The sequence below is a fragment of the Dipodomys merriami genome, unplaced genomic scaffold (genome assembly GCF_024711535.1).
Source record: "Dipodomys merriami isolate MVZ:Mamm:240054 unplaced genomic scaffold, mDipMer1.0.p SCAF_70, whole genome shotgun sequence".
Lineage (NCBI taxonomy): Eukaryota > Metazoa > Chordata > Mammalia > Rodentia > Heteromyidae > Dipodomys > Dipodomys merriami.
The window spans coordinates 4,551,334-4,574,653 of NW_027206291.1; the positions used below are offsets into that span (position 1 = coordinate 4,551,334).

At 55.1% G+C, this 23,320-nt stretch overlaps 1 protein-coding gene across 3 annotated transcripts; it reads right to left on the bottom strand.

Annotated features, from left to right (window-relative positions):
* Positions 1–1,307: 1,307 nt before the first annotated feature.
* On the bottom strand, positions 1,308–22,974 carry Med16 (mediator complex subunit 16). 3 transcript variants are annotated; one of them, XM_070007879.1, is made up of 16 exons: positions 22,801–22,974; positions 20,684–20,849; positions 19,628–19,735; positions 19,149–19,318; positions 16,760–17,191; positions 14,961–15,066; positions 12,793–12,948; positions 11,672–11,883; positions 10,574–10,780; positions 9,435–9,645; positions 7,062–7,195; positions 5,916–6,108; positions 5,228–5,444; positions 4,882–4,979; positions 2,665–2,748; positions 2,163–2,299 (listed from the first exon to the last, which is right to left on the bottom strand). In XM_070007879.1, exons 1-16 carry the CDS (start codon positions 22,876–22,878, stop codon positions 2,250–2,252), a joined length of 2,622 nt encoding a protein of 873 aa, XP_069863980.1. In that variant the 5' UTR covers positions 22,879–22,974; the 3' UTR covers positions 2,163–2,249. The 3 variants fall into 3 exon arrangements, with proteins under 3 accessions (XP_069863981.1, XP_069863980.1, XP_069863982.1); XM_070007881.1 differs by lacking the exon at positions 22,801–22,974 and adding an exon at positions 22,579–22,624; XM_070007880.1 differs by lacking the exon at positions 4,882–4,979 and having other exon boundaries at positions 1,308–2,299.
* Between the last annotated feature and the right edge of the window lie 346 nt (positions 22,975–23,320).

A 23,320-nucleotide genomic window follows, 5' to 3' on the forward strand; every position in this document is an offset into this window, starting at 1 on the left:
ATCTTCAGCCTCATGATGCAGTCAAGAGGAGTACAGAGGGCTGGAGAGGAGAGCCTTAGGAGGAGGAGGTGAGAGGAAGCTAGTAACCTCCTGCCCTGCCTACAATAGGGATCTGTACCTGAGAACCCAGTCAGGTGATACATGGTAGGTGTGCCCTGCTGCTGACTTCAGGATCAGGTACTGCTCAGGGTGGGAACAAGGACAGAAAAATCCCTAGAGCAGTTCCCATGTCCTCTTGGATCCCGGCCTGGGAAGGTGGCTCAGTGGTAGAGCACTTGCCTTGCATGCCTGAGGCCCTGGGTTCGATTCCTCAGCACCACATAAGCAAAAAGAAAAAAGCTGGAGTGGCGCTGTGGCTCAAGCGGTAGAGCGCTAGCCTTGAGCTGAAGAGCTGAGGGACAGCGCCCAGGCCCAGAGTTCAGGCCCCACGACCAGACCCAAAAAAAAAAAAAAAAAAAAAAACATACTGGATCCCAATTCTGTGAGACCCTTACCTCCAATGAACCAGCATAAAGCCAGAAGTGGAGCTGTGGTTCAAGTTGTAGATTGCTAGCCTTGAGCAAAAAAGCTCAGGGACAGCTCCCAGGCCCTGAGTTCAAATCCCAGGATGGGCACACACAGACAAAAAAGAAAACGAAACACCCCAAATGTGGAGATCTGGGCCCTAGACACCAACATCAGAGTGGGAGGGAGGCCAGGTCTGTGTCACTGGAGGAGCCGTCGAGCCTCAGCATGGGCGTGAGGTCAGGTCAAGCACTGAGCTGCCCAGGTCCCACTCCTCCTTGGCCCCTCAGAGGGCTCGTCTACCCGATCCTGCCATGTGGTAGGCTCCGCCATCCTGAGGGCCCTCTCCCACTGCAGACAAGGCCGGCTTAGACCACACGCAGGTGGCAGGTCCCGCACCCCTGCGGGACACCTGTGTCCTGTACTCCTCCTCCACAGGGTGCTGACCCTCAGCCTCCAGATCCAAAGCTGGAGTAATTACCATGGACCACACAGGCCAGCAGGGGACTGGCAGGCTGGCTTTGCAGACATCATCACCGAGTGCCTGGTAGCTGTGTGAAGACAGAACCCCTGCCGGCTTGCGCCAGCTGAGCCCAGAAACCCAGAGCCCCCCACTGCGGTGTGATGGGGGCTGGAGAGATGGATGCAAGGCAGAGAGAGGCCAGGGCCCTCACCTGCCATCCCCATCCTCTGCCCACACGGGCTCCCTGCCCCTGGCATCTAACTCAGTGCTCCATCAATGTGGGCCCTCTAGGGCACAGTGCTACGACCAAAGGCCACACAGAACCACAGGGACAACAAAGGCCTAAGGCACATTTATTTATTCTGTCCCGCTCCCTTGGGCAGCAGAGGGAGACCAAGGCAGGAAGCCCAAATGGCATCTTCCACAGCAGGAGCATTTCACATGTGTTTTTTGGTGTGTGCATATGTGTATGTGGGCAGGTACTGAGTACTGAACTCAGGGCCTTGTGCTCTTACTTGGCTTTTTTTGCTCAAGGATCTATCACCTAAGCCACAGCTCCACTTCCTACTTTTTGCTGGTTCGTTGGAGGTAAGAGTCTCATGAACTGTCCCACCTGAGCTAGCTTCAGACCATAATCCTCACATCTCAGCCTTCTGAGTAGCAAGGATTACAGGCATGAGATCTCAGTTCCTGGATAACCAGAAACTTTCCCCGAGCTGCTTTTGCTCAAGGCTAGCACTCTACCACTGGAGCCACAGTGCCTCTTGGGCTTTTTCTGGATATGTGGTACTGAGGAATCAAGCCCAGGGCTTCATGCATGCTAGGCCAGCACTCTACCATGAAGCCACATTCCCAGTGCCCCCCCACCCCAACCCTCCCTGAAACATTTAAAAAGGACACTACTTGGAGCCAACCTGGATGCTCCTTGCTAGAGCTCCAGTACCAGGACACCTGCTAGTGACCTGAGGGGGCGTCTGGGCTCCAGCTGAGACAGAGAAGATGCTGCATTTCAGGGCTGAGCTGTGCCCAGCCAAGAGCTTTACTGAGTCTCTCTGGCCTTGGCCAGTGACGGAGGCGCTGACAGTGACCGCCAGGCCACCTAGCCATGAGGACAGCAGCAGGGCGCCAGGTGTGACCTCCATCGGGGTGAGGGACGGCATCCCAGGCCTGGCAACTCTATTCCCAGTGCAGACAGTGTTCTGGTTTCAGGAGTAGCTTAGGGGTACCCTCCGCCACAGTCCCCCACACAGGCAGTTCTTTATCCACCGCTGTTCCCACTGCTTCACAGCTGTCGTCTCGTTGGGAGAATTGAGCATGGTGACGCAGCCGCACCTGGGGGAGCCAGGGGGTTAGACCGGATTCCTCTAGCCTGCTCCACCCACCTATGGACTTTGCACATGCCGTTCCCCTGCTGTGAGAAAACAGCTCCCTACACCCAGGACATCCCTCCATACTCTGTGCAGGAGAGACCAGCTGAGTGATCCCTCGCTTGCTTGGCCATGCTAACTCATGTGGTGTTGGAGCCTGCTTTGTGGCAGCCAAGGTGGCTCGGCCATCAATTCATTGCCACACTGGGTTCCTGGGTTCTCAGGGGGATGGAGCAGGACATGCAGCTCCCCCTCCCCCGAGGTGCCCGGACCCCTGCAGAGCTCCAGGCTTCATCTCAGCAGCCGAGTATCTAAACGGTGCTCTCTCACCTGGTACAGGCCTTGCATTCCTCTGTGGGGTAGGCACCCAGGTGCAGCCTCCGCAGGTGGTCAATCTTGGGCTGGCCAGGTGCCCTGGGACGAGAGGAGAGGGCATTAGAGATAGGAGCTGCTGTGGTCTCCCTCCACACACCCAGCGGAGCAACATGGTAAAGGCGTCCACAGAGCCAGGCATTGGTGGCTCACACCTGTAATCCTAGCTGAGGCTGAGATCTGAGGATCACTGTTCAAAGCCAGTGCAGGCAGAAAAGTCCCTGAGCTTCTTTTTGCTCAAGGCTAGCACTCTACCACATGAGCCACAGCGCCACTTCCAGCTTTTTCTGTTTATGTGGTACTGAGGAATGGAACACAGGGCTTCATGCATGTTAGGTAAGCACTCTACCACTAAGCCACATTCCCAGGCTGTGAGACTCTTATTTCCAATTAACTATCAGAAAACCAGAAATGGCACTGTGGCTTAAAGAGGTAGAGCACTAGCCTTGAGTTCAGGGACAGCACCCAGGCCCTGAGTTCAAGCTCCACAACCTGCATCCCTGTGTTCGATTCCTCAGTACCACATAAACAGAAAAAGCTGGAAGTGGCGCTGTGGCCCAAGTGATAGAGTGCTAGCCTTGAGCAAAAAGAAGCTCAGGGTTGGTCATAGGGCTTGAACTCTGGGCTTGGGTGCTGTCCCTGCGCTCTTCAGCTCAACACCAGCACTCTACCACTTGAGCCACAGCTTCACTTCCATTTTCAAGTGGTTAATTGGAGATAAGAGTCTCTGGGACTTTCCTGCCTGGGCTGGCTTTGAACTGCAATCCTCTGATCTCAGCCTCCTGAGTAGCAAGGATTACAGGCGTGAGCCACCGGCTCCCGGCTCCTGTGGGACTCTTATCTCCAATTAACCACCAAAAAGCTGTAAGTGGAGCTATGGCTCAAGCGGTAGAGTGCTAACCTTGAGCAAAAAAAGCTCAAGGATAGCACACAGGCTCTGAGTTCAAGCCCCAGGACCGGCACACACAAAAACAAATAAAAACAAACAAAAACCAATCTGGGTGCCTGAGGCTCATGTCTGTAATCCTAGACACCCAGGAGGCTGAGATGTAGAGGGTTAAGGTTTGAAGCCAAGCCTGGCCAAAAAGAAAAAAAAAAAGAAAAACCCATCTCCAGCCTCATCTCCAATTAACCAGTAAAATGCTGGACTGGAGCAGAGGTTTGGCTTCAAGTAGAGTGCCAACCATGAGAGGGGAAGGTTAGCAAAAGCATGAGGCAGTGAGTTCAAGCCCCAGTACTGGCACATGTGTGTGTACACACACACACACACCACACATACACACATACCACACATACCACACACCACACACACACACACACCACACACACACACACACACACGAGGATGGGGTACAGCTCAGCCGGTCACACACACACACACACCACACACACACATACACATACACCACACACACACACCACACACACACACCACACACACACCACACACACACACACCACACACACACACTACACACACACCACACACACACACTACACACACACCACACACACACTACACACACACCACACCACACACACACACGAGGGTAGGATACAGCTCAGCCAGTCACACACACACACCACACACACACCACACACACACACACACACACACCACACACACACACACACACCACACCACACACATACACCACACACCACACACACACACGAGGGTAGGGTACAGCTTAGCCGGTCACACACACACACACACACCACACACACTACACACACACACCACACACACACACACGAGGGTGGGGTGCAGCTCAGCTGGTCACACACACACACACACACACACACACACACACACACACACACACACACACACACACACACACACACACACACACACACACACACACACACACACACGAGGGTGGGGAGCAGCTCAGCCGGTAGCACTTGCCTAACAGTTCAAGCCCAAAGTCTATCCCCAGTACTTCCAAATAAATAAAATGAGGGAAAATCACATATGTGTAAACCACAGGCTGGAAGGCTTCAAAGCCCACCAGGAGCAGTGGAATTTTCTTTTTCTTGCCAGTTCTGAGGCTTGAACTCACAGCCTTGTCACAGCCGGTGCTCTGCCACTCAAGCCATGCCTCCAGTTCCAGCTTTTTGCTGGCTCACTCGAGGCAGTCTCACAGACTTTGCTGCCCTGTCTGGCTTCACCTCTGGATCCTCTGATCTCGGCCTCCTGAGTGGCTAGGATGATGGGTGTGAGCCTCCAGCTCGCAGCTCCTTTCTCCCAATGCCGCGGCTCAGATCGTCTGCATTGGAGGTAAGACTTGCTTCCAGGCTTGCTTAGCCCTGAAGGGGCTGGAAGCCCTGGATGCCCTAAGAACCTGGGAGCAGACCCTGCACACAGGGGTCCTGGGGAAGATGACCTATCGTGGAGGAACCTTCTCCACATACTGTTAGGCCATGCCAAGGACTGGAGGCAGGCGTGGGAGTGGGCAGGGAGGGAAGACGTTTCCCAGAGAGAGCCCAGGCAAAGGTGGGTAGGGGCAGCCCATACCTGGCCAGGCCGTCCAGCTGCAGGGTGGTGGCACTGCCAGGAAGTGGGGGTGCCCGGCCAAAGAACAGACGAAGAGGTTGCTTGGGCTGCAGGCGGCTAACCAGGCTGTCGCTGGCGGGCAGCCAGTCCAAGCTGGGCACGAGCAGCTGGCTGGGCAGTAAGCAGCATTCGTCCACCAGTGCCTCGTCAGGCTCACTGGCTGGACCCTCGTCACGGCCTGTAGGAAAGAGAATGGGGGAACGCCATGCTCAGCAGCCTGCCTAGAATACAGCAACTGAGATCTGGAGGACCAAGGTTCAATGGGGCTTCAGGGCTCTGTTCAGTATGGCTCGGCCTTGCCCCGGTTGGGACACTGGGAAGGTCCTTCTCCATGGTCCTAGCATTTCCTCTGTGAAACAGGAACCTGGCCACCACTCAGCTGATATCCTCTGTTGAATGCAGTGCCCTGAATGGACACAGAGATGCAAGAAATACAGCCTGGCTGCCCAGACATGCTTCACCCGGTAACCTCAGACACCTGTGATGCTGATGGTCAACAACCGTCCATACTGCCAGGATCTGTGCTGGGTGCTGGGGACATGGCAAGAGCCAAGACAGAACTGTTTCTAATGGCAGGGCTTCTGCTTTGGTAGGGAGACATCCAGGACTTATATTCTGGTGGGGAGAGGGGAAGAAAGAGGAGTCTCACAGCAAATCCACAGTTTGGTGAGCAGGCGGAAGAGCAGGGACATGCTATCCTGGGTATCTGAGGTGGCCGTGTACACGGGCAGACAGCTGGGCTTCAGCAGGCCCCAGATGCGGATCACAACCATCAGTTCTCGCAGCATGCCCAGTGAGGTGCCGTCGCGCAGGAAGCTGTGGCCTGGTCGCAGCGGGGAGCCCTGAGGACAGGGACATTCAGTGTGAGAACCAGCCACGTACGGCCCTGGCTCTGCCACGGAGCAGACTTCCATGAACAAGCTCCAGTACCTGGAGCTCGGGGAATGACCTGGCCCTGACGTCCACAATACCAGGGGACCTGGCTAAAGGACAACCCAGAACAGTGCCGGCAGGCGCTCGCTGGGACTTGTGAGGCTGAGGGGAAGTGACCCCATAGCCTCAAGCCCCCCAGAGGCTGGGAGGGGCCTCTGTGTCCTGACTAAGGGAGCTGGAGGGACACACAGCCCCTAGCCAAATGGACATGTGCACCCGGGGGCTGAGGAGGGGAGGGATGGTGGCAAAGAGGCAGCCTGCCCTGTCCTGTGTTCTCAAACCTCAGGGATAAGGTTAGGAATGAGCCGGGCGCTGGTGGCTCACGCCTGTAATCCCACCTACTCAGAAGGCTGAGGCCTGAGGATCAGGTTTGAAGCCAACCCTGGGCAGGAAAGTCTGTAAGACTCTTATTTCCAATTCGCCATCAAAAAGCTGGAAGTGGAGCTGTAGCTCAAGTAGTGAAGTGCCAGTTCCACAGCGCCACTTCCAGTTTTCTGGTGATTTCACTGGAGATGAGTCTCACTGACTCTCCTGCTCTGGCTGGCTTTGAACTGCGATCCTCAGATCTCAGCCTCCTCAGTAGCTATGATTACTGGCGTGAGCCACTGGTACCTGGCTTTAGAGTGCCAGTTTTGAACAAAAAATGCTAAGGGACAGCCCAGGCCCTGAGTTCAAGCCCCAAGGCTGGCACAAGACAAACAAAACTGGTTGGGGCTGGGAAGAGGGCAAACAGGAAGTGTCCTTGGAGAATAAAAGTGAGATCAGGAGGTAAAGAGGGATCAGGGACCGTGGGCAGGGCTTTGTGGAGGGGAGGGCAGGAGGAGGGGTGGAGGGGGAGGCAGAGGGGGGCTGGACTACACACCTGGTTGGGCAGGCTGGCCAGCAGGTAGAGCACAAAGTCGCCCACCCACTGCAGGAGCTGCTGCAATGCCTGGAGCGTGTTCATGTCCAGCACAAACTCCTCTGTCTTGAGGTTAATCATGACCTTGTCGATGTCTGCAAGGAGACAAGTGTGGGGCGGTCAGGGGTACCCAGGCCCTTGTGAGAGTGACGTGTACAATGTACACGTAGACTGACCCAGCTGACCCCTGCTGTGCTCCAATCTGCCAGTGGTGGCATGGCTGATTGAGGCTTTATGAAGAGGGCCAGTGCCCACCTTGTATGGGCCCAGGGTCCTTCTTTTGGCCTTTCTGGCCTCCAGGCTGCTGCAGGGACTCTGTGTGTGAAGACTCTACTCCTCTGGGGACCACAGGTCCTGCCTTAAGGGTGAGCTCTGTGTGGGAGGATCTCCACCTCCACCTCCTGCATTAGTTGTAAGCACCCTGTCCCCCAGTACCTGTCAGACCCACAGCAGATACCTCTCAGGTGGATCACAGAATGAGCCTACTGAAATAATCATTCACAAGCGATGTGGTATGGTGGTACACACCTGTAATTCCAGGGCTTGGGAGGCTGAGGTAGAAGGATGGAGTGTTTGAGGCCAGCTTGAGCCAACTAGTAAGACTGTCTCCTCAAACTAAAGGCTGGGGCTATAATTTAGTGGTATAATCCCTGCCTAAATTTGCAAGGTCCCCTGGGTTCTAATCCTAGTACCACCAAAAAAATAAAATAAAAATCACAAAGCACCCGGCTCCTGGCTAGAGGGCCTGCGGGCTGTGAGAGGTGATCAGCTATTTATCCATCTGCATGTCCAGCAGTGGGGAAGTATAAACCACACTGCCCTGTGAAGAGGGACTAGTAGACGGCTGTGAAAAGGTGCCATGAACGCTTTGTAAGGAACAGTAGGGAAACTTTATTTTTGCTACATGAGGTGAAGTGAGCCTCTGTGTGACTAAGTCACCTGCAACTGGTAGGATGGAGTCTGGAAATGCCAAACTCACAGAAAAAGCCTGGATGCAGAGGTGTGATGTAGGTGTCAGTGTGGGGAAGAGGAGGGTCTGGAGAGAGCAGCCCAGGTGCCCTTTTCAGGTCTCATGAATGAGGTGAAAAAATGCTCCACCTGAACGGCACCTCCAGTCCAAGAAATATAAATATAAAATAAATAAATAAAGTATATATATATATATATTTTTTATTTTTTTTTATTTTTTTTTGTCGGTCGTGGGGCCTGAACTCTGGGCCTGAGCGCTGTCCCTCAGCTCTTCAGCTCAAGGCGAGCGCTCTACCACTTGAGCTACAGAGCCACTTCCGGTTTTCTGGTGGTTTATTGGAGATAGGAGTCTCACGGTCTCTCCTGACCGGGCTGGCTTTGAACCGAGATCCTCAGATCTTAGCCTCCTGAGTAGCTAGGATTACAGGCGTGAGCCACCAGCACCCGGCCTATATTTAATTTTTTGTTACTAGTACTAGAGCTAGAATTTAAGGCTTGGAAAGTGTCCTTGAGCTTCGTTTGCCCAAGGTTAGCATTCTATCACTTGAGACACAGCTCTATTTCCAGCTTATTGGCAGTTTATTGGGGATGAGTCCCATAGACTTTCTTGCTTGGGCTAGCTTTGAACCATGATCCTCAGATCTCAGCCTCCTGAGTAGCTAGGATTATAGGTATGAGCCACCAGCACCCAGCTTAGAAATATACTTTTTTTTTTTTTTTGGTCTGGTTGTGGGGCCTGAACTCTGGGCCTGGGCACTGTCCCTCAGCTCTTCAGCTCAAGGCTAGCACTCTACCACTTGAGCCACAGCGCCACTTCTGGCTTTTTCCTTTTTTGCTTATGTGGTGCTGAGGAATCCAACCCAGGGCCTCATGCATGCAAGGCAAGCGCTCTACCACTGAGCTATCTTCCCAGCCCAGAAATATACATTTTTAAAAGGGAAAAGTGACACACCTGGTATGGTGGCTCACACTTGTAAGCCAGGCTTGGGTGGTTTGAGGTGAGCCCAGGCAGGATGTTAGCAAAAGCCTAGCAGGATGAACAAGCTGGGTATGGCAGCACTGACCTGGGAACTAAGGTCAGAGGCCAGCCCTGGGGAAGCCTGAGACCCTATCTGAAACATAACTAAAGCACAAAAGGGCTGGGTGTGTGTGACTCAGTTGTTAAGAGTGTCTGCCTAGCAAGCACAAGGCCCTAAGCTGAAGCCCCAGCACTGCTCCCCAAGCAGGAGGAGTGAGGTTCAGCAGCACTTCTGAGCAGGCTGGTTTCTGTGAGCTGGCTTTGGTAAAAAAAACTTTCCACCATGGACCCTAATCCCTTTACAGCCAGGAATGGAAGGGAGCCGGAAGTGGCCAAGGGTCACCCACCCACATCGGTGATCTTGGCGCAGATCTCGGCCAGCCGGTCACCGGGGCTCTTGTCGGGCGTGTTGAGGAAGTGGGGGCGCAGCAGGGACTTGAGTGTGGAGCTGATGGCCATGAGGAAGAGCTTTGTGTGGTAGTCACACACGCGGGTCACCGTGCACGGTGACAGCTTGCACAGCGAGGCCTTCATGGCCAGGATGCGCGTGGAGAGGACCTGGGGGGGAGGGGTGGGCAGGACAGTGAGTGAGCAGCCAGGCTGCCTGGGGACACCCACCTGGGGCCTGGACCACCACGGGACCTCTCTCCTTACAACTAGATGAACGGGGAAGGACCTGGTTGCTGGGGTGGGGTGCGGGGGCTCAGCCTGAGAGTCTACCTGCGGTGGCACTCAGTGATGCCTGGCGAGCAGACCGGAAGCTGCAGGGAGTCCCATGCAAGGAATGGGTCTCCAAGTGTCCACATTACTGAGGGAGGAAACCCAGTCCGGTTGGAAAGGCAGTCAAGACACTTTGGGGTTCACACAGTTGAGGCTGTAAGTAGCAGGTGTCAGCCATCACCAGTGGCAATCCTGCCGGCTCTGAGCCTGCCACACACAGGGCTGCTGTCCCTCAAGCCCCTCCTGAGAACCATTGCTTTGTTTTGTTTCTTGGTGCTGGTGCTGGGACTTGAACTCAAGGCCTAGGCTCTGTCCCTCAGCTTTTTTTTTTTTTTTTTTGTGAGTGGTGAGGCTTGAACTCAGGGTTTGGGTGCTGTCCCTGAGCTCTTCAGCTCAAGGCTAGTGCTCTACCACTTTGAGCCACAGCTCCACTTCTGGTTTTCTGATGGTGAACTAGAGATAAGAGCCTGGGCTGGCCTCCAGCCACGATCCTTACATCTCAGCTTCCTGAGTAGCTAGAATTACAGGCACGAGCCACTGGGGTCCAGCTGAGAACCATTTTTCATTGTATTGCTGGGTCTAGAACCCAGAATCTCACACTCAGGACCCCAGGACTGCCCCCATAGAAGATTCACCCATGCCAGGTTTGAAACCTGCAACTGGTTGGGGACCCATTGGTCCTCATGGCTGGTCTGTTGCCAAGGAGCTCCCTGTGAGCAGGGAGGGGATGGATCCCCATGACGCCTGTACCCCGGGCAGAGCTCACCTGCTGCAGGGCGGGCTTCTGGCGCATGTACTCCTCATGCAGCTTCTCCACCAGGCTCTGCACCATGCCGGGCTGCACGTGCAGCAGGATGTCCCACCAGTCATAGCCGGTCACCATGCAGTACTCCAGCAGGAAGAGCAGGTGTTGCAGGGCCAGCTTGGCCTCCAGAGGGTGGCCCAGGGATGGTGAGATACGCAGCATACTAAGCTGTGGGAGGCAGGGGGGTGAGGTGGGGGTGTGGGCAGGAGGGTGCACCCCCACCCTTGCCCACGGCCCTCTAGGCCCGCCAGCCCACAATTGGAGGGGCAGGGCCATGGACAGCACTGAGCATCCAGGGGCACAGTTGGCTTCTCAAAACCATTCGAGTGGATCAAGCAGAAGAGGACTTGGACAAGCAAGGGCAGGGCCCTAAGTTCAAACCCCACAACCACCAAACCAATACCAATACTCTACCCCTTCCAGATTTTTGGTGATTCATTGGAGCTAAGAATCTCACAGACTTTCCTGTCCTGGCTGTGATCCTCAGATTTCAGCCTCCCAAGTAGCTAAGATTATAGGTGTGAGCCATTGGTCCAGCTTGTAGAGGTATAGCTCAAGTGGTCGAGGACCAGCCTTGAATGAAAAGCCAGGAGAGAGAGTGCAAGGCTCTGAGTTCAAGGCCAAGGATAAATAAAGAACTCGCAGCTCTAGAGGCCTGGTGATGGTGCTGGCACAAAGCCATCAGGAGGGCCAAGGTGTCTGCGGAGACCTCCGCAGACAGAGCTCGGAGCTCTCCAGGGCTGGGCCATCCCACAGGTAGGCCACATGTATGGGGAGCAGATGTGGGCTGCGTGGGAGGGGGTCGGGGGGAGCTCTTTCCTGTAGCACTCACGTGCGTGGCACACGTGGTACATGCACACACACGCTGCTTGTCCTTTGCCCTAACTGCACTCTGCATCAGGTGACACTATGGCCTCCGTGACATGCGAGGGGTCTGCCTCAGCTGGAGGGCAGGCTGGAGGTCGATCCCCGCGGATGGGGCAGGCAGGGGCTCACGGTGCCCTCCCTCCCACAAGAACCCCACCTGCAGTCGGCTCTGCCACGCTGGCTGGCACTCACCTTTCCGTGGTTGTCGATGCCCACGAGGGCCAGGGAGGTCCAGGACAGCTGCATGGCCTTGAAGTGGACAGCGGGGCCTGTAGTGCGCGGGCGCTTGATGGCGGGCTCATCCAAGGAGCGCGGGGCTGCAGAGCTGTAGAACACGGCCATGGTCTGCAGGGACAGCCGGTGCACGATGTGCACACTGCCATCGTGGAACGCCAGCGCCAGCCCTGGGAGACACAGGCCTGGGGTCAGGGCTTGAATGGCTCGGGACCCTGGGCGAGGGCAGCCTCCTCCATGGGGAAGAGCAGCTGTCCTCCCCACGCCCCTTACTGACAGGACCCTGAGAACCAGGGGGCTTCTGGCTCCAGCCAGCTTGGTCTGGGCTGACAGGCACTTCCAGGGGACAGGTGGGGAGAAGATCCACTGGAGGGGCCCTGGGAGCCCCTGGTCCAGATCCAAGAACCTCACCATGGCAGGGCAAGACCACAGGTCAGAAGAAGCTGCACTACCTGAGGGCTAGCAGCTCCTAGAACCCTAGGGCAAGCCATCTGGCACCATGCATACCACTGTCAGCAGCCACCAACCCTCCCATTTGTCCCCCGAAAGCTAAATGACTGGCTAACCGCCATGCTGGGCTCTGCTGTCACTTTAGCAGGTGGGCCCTCTGGGGGCTACAGATAAAGGCCCCCAGCCTCGTGCAAGACTTTGACAAGTGTCCTTTTCAGTCAACAGAAAAAAAAAAAAAAGCAAGCAAGCTCTGGAGAAGAGAGGGCTGAGTCACAAATACACTTCCACTTTACAGTTGAGCAAACTTGAGTCTCAGTCCTGGAAGCCCACCATGCACGTGGGGCTTGGACATTTAGATCCACACTGTGATCACTGCATGCTGCTTGTCCAGAAAGGGATTTTGACTCACATTCCCAACCGCTGCCTTACTAAGCTGCAACAGCTCTTTATATACTAAGGAATGCAGCCTCTGGTCAGCGGGCTCACAGGTCCCTGGATACCTCCAATGAGGACAGCTTCCTCACCAGAGTTGACTCAAGGCCAGGCCAGGGTCCCATGGCCCTCAGAGCGTACCTCCTGGTAAGCAGACCCACCCAGGGTAGGGATAGCTGTTTCTGAGCTCAGCATACCGAGGCCAGGGTAGAACTGGGTGTCGCTGGCCACCTTGAGGTCAGTGTTGGTGAGTGAGATGGGCAGCTTGGGCAGTGCCACAGCTGACACTCGGTCCAGGTCATTGGTGGCTGACAGGATACGCCATTTGAGAATCATGGGCTGCTTGTCACCGACTGGACCGTTGGAGAAGGAGAAATGGAGAGACAACAAGGTCAAACTGAAAGGTGGTAATAGTGCCCAGTGCCCCATGTTCCCTTCCCTGACCCAGGAAGAGGATCCTGGCCTGGCCAATCAGAGTGATCTAGGCCCACCAAATGGGTACAGGGGTGGGCCAATGGGATTCAGTCCTGCAATTTTATGCAAAGCAGGAGAATGGGAACTGATGGACGTGCCCTCCTGATTGGCCACACACAGACGTCAAGGCTGCTTGCCCTCCGCCAGCTCAAGTAGGTTTTGTTTCTGGCCTAGAGTCTTAGACGGAAGCCTATCTACCAACAAGCCTGTGCTGGTCTGACTTGGCCATGCGGACGCCCAAACCCCTGGTGTGATGCAGGCCCATGAGGGACAGTCAGCCCAGGAACCTGTACCTGGTCAGAGGGCAAAGAGGTCCCTAGAGTGATATCCTGAGGCTGAAAGAGAGCAGGGGCCCGGCAGGCAGAGTGGGATGTGGGTTAGACCTCAAAGAGCTGTCAGGATCTGTACACCGTGCCTGCCTGGCATGTGGGGTCCCTGGGCCCACCTCACCCCCAAATGCCCCAAACAAAAATGTGCCCTGTAGCTGAGACCTCGGCGTGGGAGGCTGTGGGCGGCGGTGTGCCCTGTGGACGTCAGTCTCTCTCGGGAACAGACCCCAGCAGCGAGCAGGCCAGCAGGGACAAGGACCCACACAGCTGGCATCCAGGCTTCTGGATGACAGGGTTGTCACCCCCCCTTCCCCTCCAGAAAATGAGGCTGTGGGGTGGCGTCTGCCTGCTGGGTGGCCCGCAGGAGCCAACGTTCCCACCGGCACAGAACAGAGGCAACTGCCTGGGGGCAGGGTTTGGTGGCCCTGAGGCAGGTGGCGTCAGTGAGCGAGCTAGGCCTGGTGACTCACAATGCGCTGTGGGAGGGCGGCCGTGACCAGCTAGGCACTGAATCACTCTGGCAGCCACAACGGGCCATTTACGTAACCCCCCACCCCCCACCCCCGCAGTGCAGCACAGGCCGCAGAGTCATGAGGGGCCTCTTGACACAGCTTCATTAGTGGCTTCCGATTCCTGCTCCTCAATACCCGGCCACTCAAGGGCCCATTAGCGTTAATCAGCAGAAGGCCAGGCTGGCTTTCATCTGCTGCAAAACATCTCAGCAGGCAGCCGGCTGGCCGGCAGGAGCTAGCTGCAGCTCCAGCTGGCCTGTAAGCCAATGGCTCTCCCAGGATGTGTGCCAGGGAAGGTGTCAGCTCTGGGGGTCCTGGGAGGGTTGATCAGAGGAAGGGCTAAAGGAGAGATTGGGAGTGGGAGGGGGGGTCCTTGCTTGGCAAAAGCCAGTGAATCCCTCTGGGCCTCAGCTTCCTCTCCAACCACAGTTTCAAGATGCCACGACTTTTAGGAAAAAGTACCTCACTGTGGCTGGGGGCTCTGATCTTCCCTGTCACCCACGTGCCCTGCTTCTGCCCACTGCTCTCCTGCCCCAGGACCTTTGCACCAACCATTCGGCTAGCTCCTTGCTGTCAGCTGGCTGGGTGATTGGGGTAAGCAATGGCGCTTTTCCTGAGGTAGGACAGGACGACAAGTCTCCTCAGAACTTAAAGAGGAGGAACAGTTCAGATGCATACCAAGCGGCAATGTGGCTCAAGTGGTAGCGTGCTGGCCTTGAGCAGAAGAGCTTAGGGACAGTGCTCAGGCCCTGAGTTCAAGCCCCACAACTGACCAAAAAGAGAGAGAGAGAGAGAGAGAGAGAGAGAGAGAGAGAGAGAGAGAGAGAGAGAGAGATGCATACCAAAGTCAGTGCCCAGGGCAGGGGGCAGCTAGTGGCAGGACATTGACCTAACATTCCCAAGGCCCTGTGTTCATCCCCACAACCAACCCCCCCTCTGAAGGAAGGTAGTGGCCCCTGTGGCTCCAAGGGAGACCCACCCACCCATAGAAACTCATCCACTCATAAGAAACAACTCACCCAAGGGACACTCTTGCCCCCAGACCCTTACCCACAGGAGAGATCTGCTGGAAGATGTTGTTCACGGGGAGCCCCTCCTTCCGCAGGGACCAGCACTCTACCAGGCTGCTTGTCTGGCTGGACGCACACAGAAGCACCTGGAGGGCGGCGCAGTGAAGACCAGGCCCAGGCCATCCCCATCGGTCCTGAGCCCTGGGTTCTCACAATAGCTCAGCCCTGCATGTGCCATGCAGATCCCCCCCCCCCCCCCCCAGCGCAGGGCAGCCAGCCTGCTCTGCACCAGCCCACCCAGGTCCAGTGATAAAGGCTGCATGGGACAGTGGACGTCAGCGTGGGTCTCTGCCTGGTGGGGAGCATGGAAAGGAAATATGACAGGACCTTCCTGTTTTGTGTTTTTGGGTTTTTTTTTTTTTTTTTTTTGGTCCGTTGTGGGGCTTAAACTCTCTGCCTGGGCGCTGTCCCTCAGCTCTTCAGCTCAAGGCCAACTCTACCACTTGAGCCACAGTGCCACTTCCAGCTTTTTCTGCTTATGTGGTGCTGAGGAATCGAACCCAGGGCCTCATGCATGCGAGGCAAGCACTCTACCACTGAGCCACCTGCCCAGTCAGTATTTTTTCAGGTTTTTCTGTTAGTTTTGTTTTGTGCAGTACTGGGACTTGAACTCAGGGCGTGGGCTCTGCTTGCTCAAGGAGCTCTAACACCTGAGCCATGCTTTCACCTTTCCTGGTTTTTGTTGTTTGTTTTGTTGTTTTTGTTTGGTTGCCGGTCCTGGGGCTTGAAATCAGGGCTTAAACACTGTCCCTGAGCTTCTTTTGTTCAAGATTAGCACTCAAGGCTAGTACTTGAGCCACAGTGCCACTCACTTCTGGCTTTTTCTGTGTATGTGTTACTAAGGAATGGAACCCAGGGCTTCATGCATGCTAGGCAAGCACTCTACCACTGATCCACATTCCCAGCCCATGGCAGGAACTTTGAGCTGATTCATGAGAGCAACCAGATCCCAGGAGAGTTCACTGGCAGGTAGTGAGGATCAGCCCCAAAGACAGGCCTGTCCGGATCCCAGGACCTGTGGCTATGTCACTTCACACGGCAGAGCAGACCCTAAAGATACAATCAAGCCAGGTGCTCGTGGCTCACACCTGTCATCCTAGCTTCTCAGGAGGCTGAGATATGAAGATCACAGGTCAAAGCCAGGCTGGCTGGGAAAAGTCTATGAGACCCTTATCTCTAATAAACCACCAAAAAGCAAAAAATGAAGGTATAGCTCAAGTAGTAGAGTTCCAGCCTTGAATAAAGAAAAGTTAAGGGATAGAAGCCAGGCCCTGACTTCAAGCCCTAGTACTGGCACAAAACAATAATAATTAATTTTTTTTTTAAAGGATGTAATTGGGGCTGGGAAGGTGGCTCAGTGGTAGAGTGCTTGCCTAGCATGCATGAAGCCCAGGGTTTGATTCCTCAGTACCATATATACAGAAAGAGCCAGAAGTGGCACTGTGGCTCAAGTGGTAGAGCGCTAGCCTTGAGCTGAAGAGCTGAAGGACGGTGCCCAGGCCCAGAGTTCAAGTCCCACAACCAACCAACCAAAAGAAGAAAAAAAAAAAAAAAAAAAAGGATGCGATCCAACTAAGGATCCTGAACTGGGATCATCCTGGCAACTCTTAGGAAGGAGGCAGGTGGTGGAGGTGGAGAGACTGTGAGACGTGGCGTTGCTCCTGGAGGACGGGGAGCCTACAGGGGCTGGGACAAGGGGGAGGAGATCCCATGGAAGTCCAGGGGGCCTGTGGATCCCAGAAGCAGAGTGTCAGGCCTGCACCGGCTTCCGTGGCTCACCTGCTCCGACATGTCACGGGCCAGGAACTTGAGGTGGGTGATGGCAGGGAACTTGTCCTTGCGGTTGACGTCGGTGGTGCAGCGCATGAAGAGCGAGGGCAGGATCTCCGTGTCGATGCGGCACTTCTCGCTCACCACGCTCACGCACACTTTGTAGAACTGCACGGGCGACGTGCTGCTGCCGTCCGCGGTGGCCACCACGATGTTGCCGCCACCTGTGAAGGCGATGTCGGCCAGGGCCACGCGGCCTCGCAGCCTACACAGGCTCTCGGTGGACGTGAGCACCTGCCCGCTGGGCTTGAGCAGGGACACGGTGACCAGGCCACTGACGGTGACCGCAATCCAGCCCTCCATGGGCTTGCCGCCAAACAGGGTGAGTGACGGCGAGAACTTGACCCGGGAGAACTTCTCCCCAAAGCTGGAGGCACCTGACTGCATAGAGAGGGGAGCAAGGGAACACTTTCAGGGTGTGCTTCCGGCACCCAGGGCTGTACCCGCACAAAACAGCAGGCAGGAATGAGGGGGCCGGGGCAGCAAGTGTGAAGCAGAGATCGGGGCACAGGTGAACCCCAGGAGAACTGGGATGGGGGCCTCTCTGACCCACAGTCTCCTCTTTTGGAAGATGGGAACAGTGGCATTTACACCACCCATGGCAGGGATTGAATGGATCTGCATACATGCATCAGACTAAGAACTTTTCCTGGACCTTGGTAGTTTCCAGGTCCTTAGTGCGAAACCTGTGCCTCTGCCTCAGTGGCCAGGAGGAGACAGGCGGCATACAGTAGGTACATAGGTAGGCTTAGCTGTAGGTACTAACATGTCATTTGCAAGAACAGGTCAGGACTGGGGACTTTGCAGACTCCTGGAGGTACTGTGAAGCACCAGATACAGCCCTACTTACTCTTCTTACTCTTCTGGGGTGTTTGTTTGTTTTTGGTGCCAGATCTGGGGCTTGAACTCAGGGCCTGAGCACTGCTCAAAACTGGCTCTCTGGCTGGGAAGGTGGCTCAGTGGTAGAGCGCTTGCCTTGCATGCCTGAGGCCCTGGGTTCAATTCCTCACCACCATATAAGCAAAAAAGAAAAAAGCCGGAAGTGGCACTGTGGCTCAAGTGGTAGAGTGCTAGCCTTGAGTTGAAGAGCTGAGGGACAGTGCCCAGGCCCAGAGTTCAGGCCCCAGGACCGGACCCAAAAAAAAAAAGACTGGCTTTGTACCACTGGAGCCACCGTTCCAACATGGGTCATCAGTACTCAGCTAAAATCCACCTTTTTTTAGGGTCTCAGTTTTCTAAATATGCTATTGTGGAAACTGGAACCATCTCTACAGAGCCGCCTACCCCAGCCTGAGACCCTCATGTCCTCACCTGCCCCTCCCTGGCAGTTGAGGCATGATGGGAGCTCTAGCCTCGTGTTGCTTTCTGGCAGTTTACATGAATGTATAATACACAGCCTTACACACACACACACACACCGCTGGTACAGGACTTGGACTCCTACAGCTTGAACTCGTCTCCCTTAGCTCTAGCCTCGTGTTGTTTTCTGGCAGTTTACATGAATGTATAATACACAGACACACACACACACACAGACAGACAGACACACACACACACACACACACACACACATACACACGCTGGTACAGGACTTGGACTCCTACAGCTTGAACTCGTCTCCCTTAGCTTTTTCCAATGCTGACACTCTACCACTTGAGCTACAACTCCAATTCCAGCTTTTTGCTGGTTTGTTGGAGATAAGAGTCTCAAGAACTTTTCTAGCCAGGCTGGCTTCGAGCCACAATCTTCAGATCTCAGCCTCCCAAGTAGCTGGGATTACAGGCATGAGGTACTGACACCTGGCTCAATCTGGGAATTCTTGCCTCATGCCCACTTGAGGCATGAACGTACAAGGCCAGAGAAGTGCAGGACACACCTTTGTACTTGTCCCTGAGCAGAATCAGGGTGGCTGAGCTTCTGAGAGCCCATTGTGCCCAGGTGCTCTTGGCACTCACATCTACCCATTCTCCTGCCTGCCCGCCCAGGCAGGCTCTTGTCCCTCTGCATTTGCCTGTCTATGCCATGCACCAGTTCACCATCTTACCCCTGCTACCTCTGTACCAAGAGCTGGGCCCTAAATTAGACACCCCAATGCTACCCACCCAGGGAAGCCCACCATCCTGCCTCTGAATGGACAAATTGGTGTGTGCCACAGCCCAGCCCAGATGCTAGAACAGCAGAGATGGCTCTATGACCAAGAGTATCATCAATGACAGCCTCGTGCATCAAACAGCCCTACATAGTAAGTTTTCACCTACATGCACACACAGACTGCCAGGGGGCTATGTGGGGTCAGCATCCTGCCCACCTCACCCACTCACTCAGGTGGGACACTCACCTTTTCCACATGCAGGGCCAGCTTCACACCATTGTGCAGCCAGGACAGGGCCACGATGGGGTCCCCCTCCACGAGGCTTCCCACTGAGCTCTCCCAGCTATTGGCCAGGTGGTCCGCCATGCTCCAGCACTTGATCTGCCCATCAGCATCAGCTGACAGGAGGCGGGAGCCTGTGGGGACAGAGCGGGGGAGTCACAAACCTCCCACCAAGGAGTGGGGGTATCTGTTCACAGAATGTGAAAAGTCTGGGAAGGGCCAGTCCTGGGGAGCGGTCATTTTGGGAGCATTTCGGGGGTGGAGGGCATGAAACACTGAGGAACGGTGAACACAGCAGTGTCACGTGGCAGCTGGAACACACAGTGACTATGCTCACAGACCAAGGTGCCAGTCCCAGCTCTGGCCGGACAGGGAAAGGCAGTGCGGTCTGATCTGGGATTTGGAGTCAAGGGCACTGGGTGAGGGAGACCCTGGCCCCTCACCTGACTGGTCCCATTCAAGGCAGGTAATGACCTCGCTGTGCTCCGAGCTGATGGAGTGCACGTCCCACGGGTGCTCTGTGTCCAGGATGTGGATCATGCGGGCTAGGTCTGCAGGGGACAGGCCTGGTCAGCCGGGGCTGGCACACAGCCTCCTCACAGTGATGGAGCCACAGGGGCCACAAGGACCTCAACAGAGGATCCAGGGAGGTCCCAGGCCGTGGCAAGCATGGGAGCTGTGCCACCAGGGTGGCTGCAACCACGGTTTAAAAACTGACAGAAGCCGGGCGCTAGTGGCTCACACCTGTAATCCTTGCTATTCAGGAGGCTGAGATCTGAGGACTGAGGTTCAGTAGCCAGCCCAGGCAGGAAAGTCTGTGAGACTCTAATCGCCAAGTAACCAGCAAAAAGCTGGAAGTGGAGCTGTGGTTCAAGCAGTAACTTAGCTGTGAGTGAAAAACTAAAAGATGATACTCTGGTCCTGAGTTCTCACTCCAGCACCATTCCAGTACTGGTACACACGTGCACACACACGTGTGCACATGCATGCACACTCACGCATGTGTGCACGTGTGTGTACGCATGTGCACGCACACACACGTGTGCACGCGCACACACACACACACACAGGAGAGAAAGAGACATAGAAGTTGGACTGGAAGAGAATGATCCTGACAAGCAGAGTGGGTGTCTCTCCACACTGGGTCATAGCTCTTCATTGCCCTGATTTTCTGTGCTTCTCCAATTCTCGGTAATGAGTGCACATTAGCAGGACAATAGCAAGCTGGGCACAGCCACCATACACCTCAAGGGCTTTTGGGAAAGCCACCAGGACTCTTTTGCTCTGGAAACTGGGGCACAGGTGTTCCAGCTTTTGCTTGACCTCCCACGGCGGCCCTGTCCACCTGCAAAGAGCTATCCTCCCAAGTGCCATGTATCTAGCAAGGGAGTGCACTGGCCCTCTGTACCCTGGAGGGGGGGCAGGCAGTACAGGCCACTTCCCCAGATCTAGACCCAGGCTGGGTGGTGAGTCCAGCAGCTGAGGAGCGGGGGACATACCCTGGTCATCGTTGCGGAGGTCTGTGGTGAAGGCAATGAGGTTGCGGCAGGACCAGGCGCAGGCCAGGGGCACAGATGGGCAGTAGGTACTCTTGGGCCATTTCTCCCATTCGCAGACGTAGGCCAGATCCATCATGCCCACAGCACCAAGCACAGTCCCTGGATCCTGTTGGGAGGAGGGTGTGGCTCAGGAACAGGAAAGCCATCCTCCCCACCCCATTAGCACCAGCCTGAAGGGGAGAACTGCAGCTCTGAGCTTTTGAACTCAGAGCCTTACACTTGTTAGAAAAGCATCCCACTACATTACCATGCCCCAGTCCTTTGTTGTTGTTTTTTAAGGTTGTTGCCAGTCAAGGCTTGAACTCAAGGACTGGGCCCTGTCCCTTAGCTTTTTTGCTCTGGTCACCATGCTTGGGTTGTGAGGATGTTTTTTGGAAAAAAGGTCTCACTATGTCACCCAAGTTGCCCCCAAACTCCTATAATCAAGAGATCCATTTTCTTTGCCTCCCAAGTAGCTGGGCTGTCAAGCAAGTACAGAGCCTGGAGCTACAGGGTTTTTGGGTTGTTGGTTTTTTTCCTGCTCCTAAGGCTTGAACTCAAGGCTAAGTCACTGTCCCTGAGCTTCTTTTCAAGGCTAGCACACTACCACTTGAGCCACAGATCAATTTTTGGTAGTTTATTGAAGATACCAGTCTAACAACTTTCCTGCCCCAGCTGGCTTCAAACAGCAATCCTCAGATCTCACCCTCCTTAGTAGCTAAGATCACAGGTGTGAACCACTAAGTGCTCAGCTCCCAGAACTTTTTTTTTGTTTAAGGCTAGTGTTCAGTTGGGCACCAGTGGCTCACACCTAGCACACTCAGGAGGCTGAGATCTGAGGATCACCATTCAAAGTCAGCCTGGGAAGGAAAGTCCTTAATAAGCCACTGGAAAACCAAAAGTGGCACTGTGGCTCAAGCGGTAGAGCGCTCGCCTTGAGCAGAAGGGCGCACGTTCAAGTCCCACGACCGACAAAAAAAAAAACCAAAAAACAAAAAACTAGTGTTCTCCCACTTGCCACGTGGGCCACAGCTCCACTTCTGGCTTTTTTGATTGTTAATTGGAGATAAGAGTATCATGGATTTTCGTGCTTAAGCTGGCTTTGAACTTCGAGTCTCTGATCTCAGCCTCCTGAATAGCTAGGATTACAGGTGTGAGCCACAGCACCAAGTGGGGCTGCAGTTTTGTTTTGTTTGTTTGTTTTTTGCTTTTAATTTGTCCGTCGTGGGGCTTGAACTCTTGAGCCTGGGCACTGTCCCTCAGCTCTTCAGCTCAAGGCGAGCACTCTACCACGTGAGCCTCAGTGCTACTTCCGGTTTTCTGAGTGGTTTATTGGAGATAAAGAGTCTCACGAACTTTCCTGCTCGCTTTGAACGGCGATCCTCAGATCTCAGCCTCCTGGGTAGCTAGGATGACAGGCATGAGCCACCGGCTCCCGACTCGGGGCTGCAGTTTTAACACAGAGGGGTCAACGTGACTTCCAGTGGAGGAAACCCTGATCGAGGGGAGTGTGGAGACTGAGGGAACAGCCAGTGGAAAGGCCCAGAGGCTGGAGAGTGGGGCAGGAAATGGGGGGCTGCTCTGGGCCTCATCCCTTGTGGAGTAAAAAAAACCTGAGGCGTGACTTATTTAGGTTCCCACAATCTCTGCTGACTGAGGGATAGGTAGAGGGTGACCATGGCGATCCAGGGGGTCAAGGATGGGGACAGCACGAGGAGAGGGTCCTGCGGGGGGGATGCTCAGAGCCGGACAAACCAGACACCGCCCCGAGCCCAGAGACTCCGCCCCCCGCGCCCTGCGTTCTGGTAGGCCCCGCCTAGGCCGACCACGAGCCGCAGGCCCCGCCCCGGACTTACCGGACCCCCGCCAGCAGCCGGATGCACCCGGAGTTCCCGACCCAGGCCCCACCCCTCGCGCTCTCCGCGCCGGGTTCCCAGCACCCTTTGCTCCCAGTCCCGCCCTCTGACCCCACAGGCCCCGCCCACAAGCCCACCACACCCGGCGACGCTCCGAGCGGCCGCGGGCGCCGTCCGGGGGCCGTCCGATCCCTTTCGGGATTCCTGCAGCCCCTCACGCACCTGGCTGATCCGAGCGCCCAGCCTCGCAGGAGGCCGTGGTCCACATTCACCGTAGCGCCCCGCCTCCGGCGCCGCCATCTTTCCACATTCAACAAGTTTCCCGGGGTTACGCCGGCCCTTCGCTTTGATTTCTGGGAGAGCAGTCGGCTCTGGCTCCGCCCCATTGGAGGATATTTGCATATACATCTATATATTAGTCCCAGCATCCTCTGGAACTAGAATTGATTTTTAAAATAAAACAAAAATGGGCATTTGTCAACTCTGGTCAGGAACTGCATTTGCTTTCATGGTGTGTGACACTGCTATCATTAAAAGAATAGGCAATCTGATAGAACAAGTGGAAACTAGCTTCACCCTTAGTGAAAAGAATTGTCATTAGAGTACTATATGGAATACTATACCTGGCTCAAGCTGTTACTGTGGTAGCATACATACGAGGATTGGAGTAAGGCAGAGAGGGCTAACAGGTTTTTGGGGAGAAGTTTTGCATATTTTTCTTTTCCTAACTTCAAGATTCAGG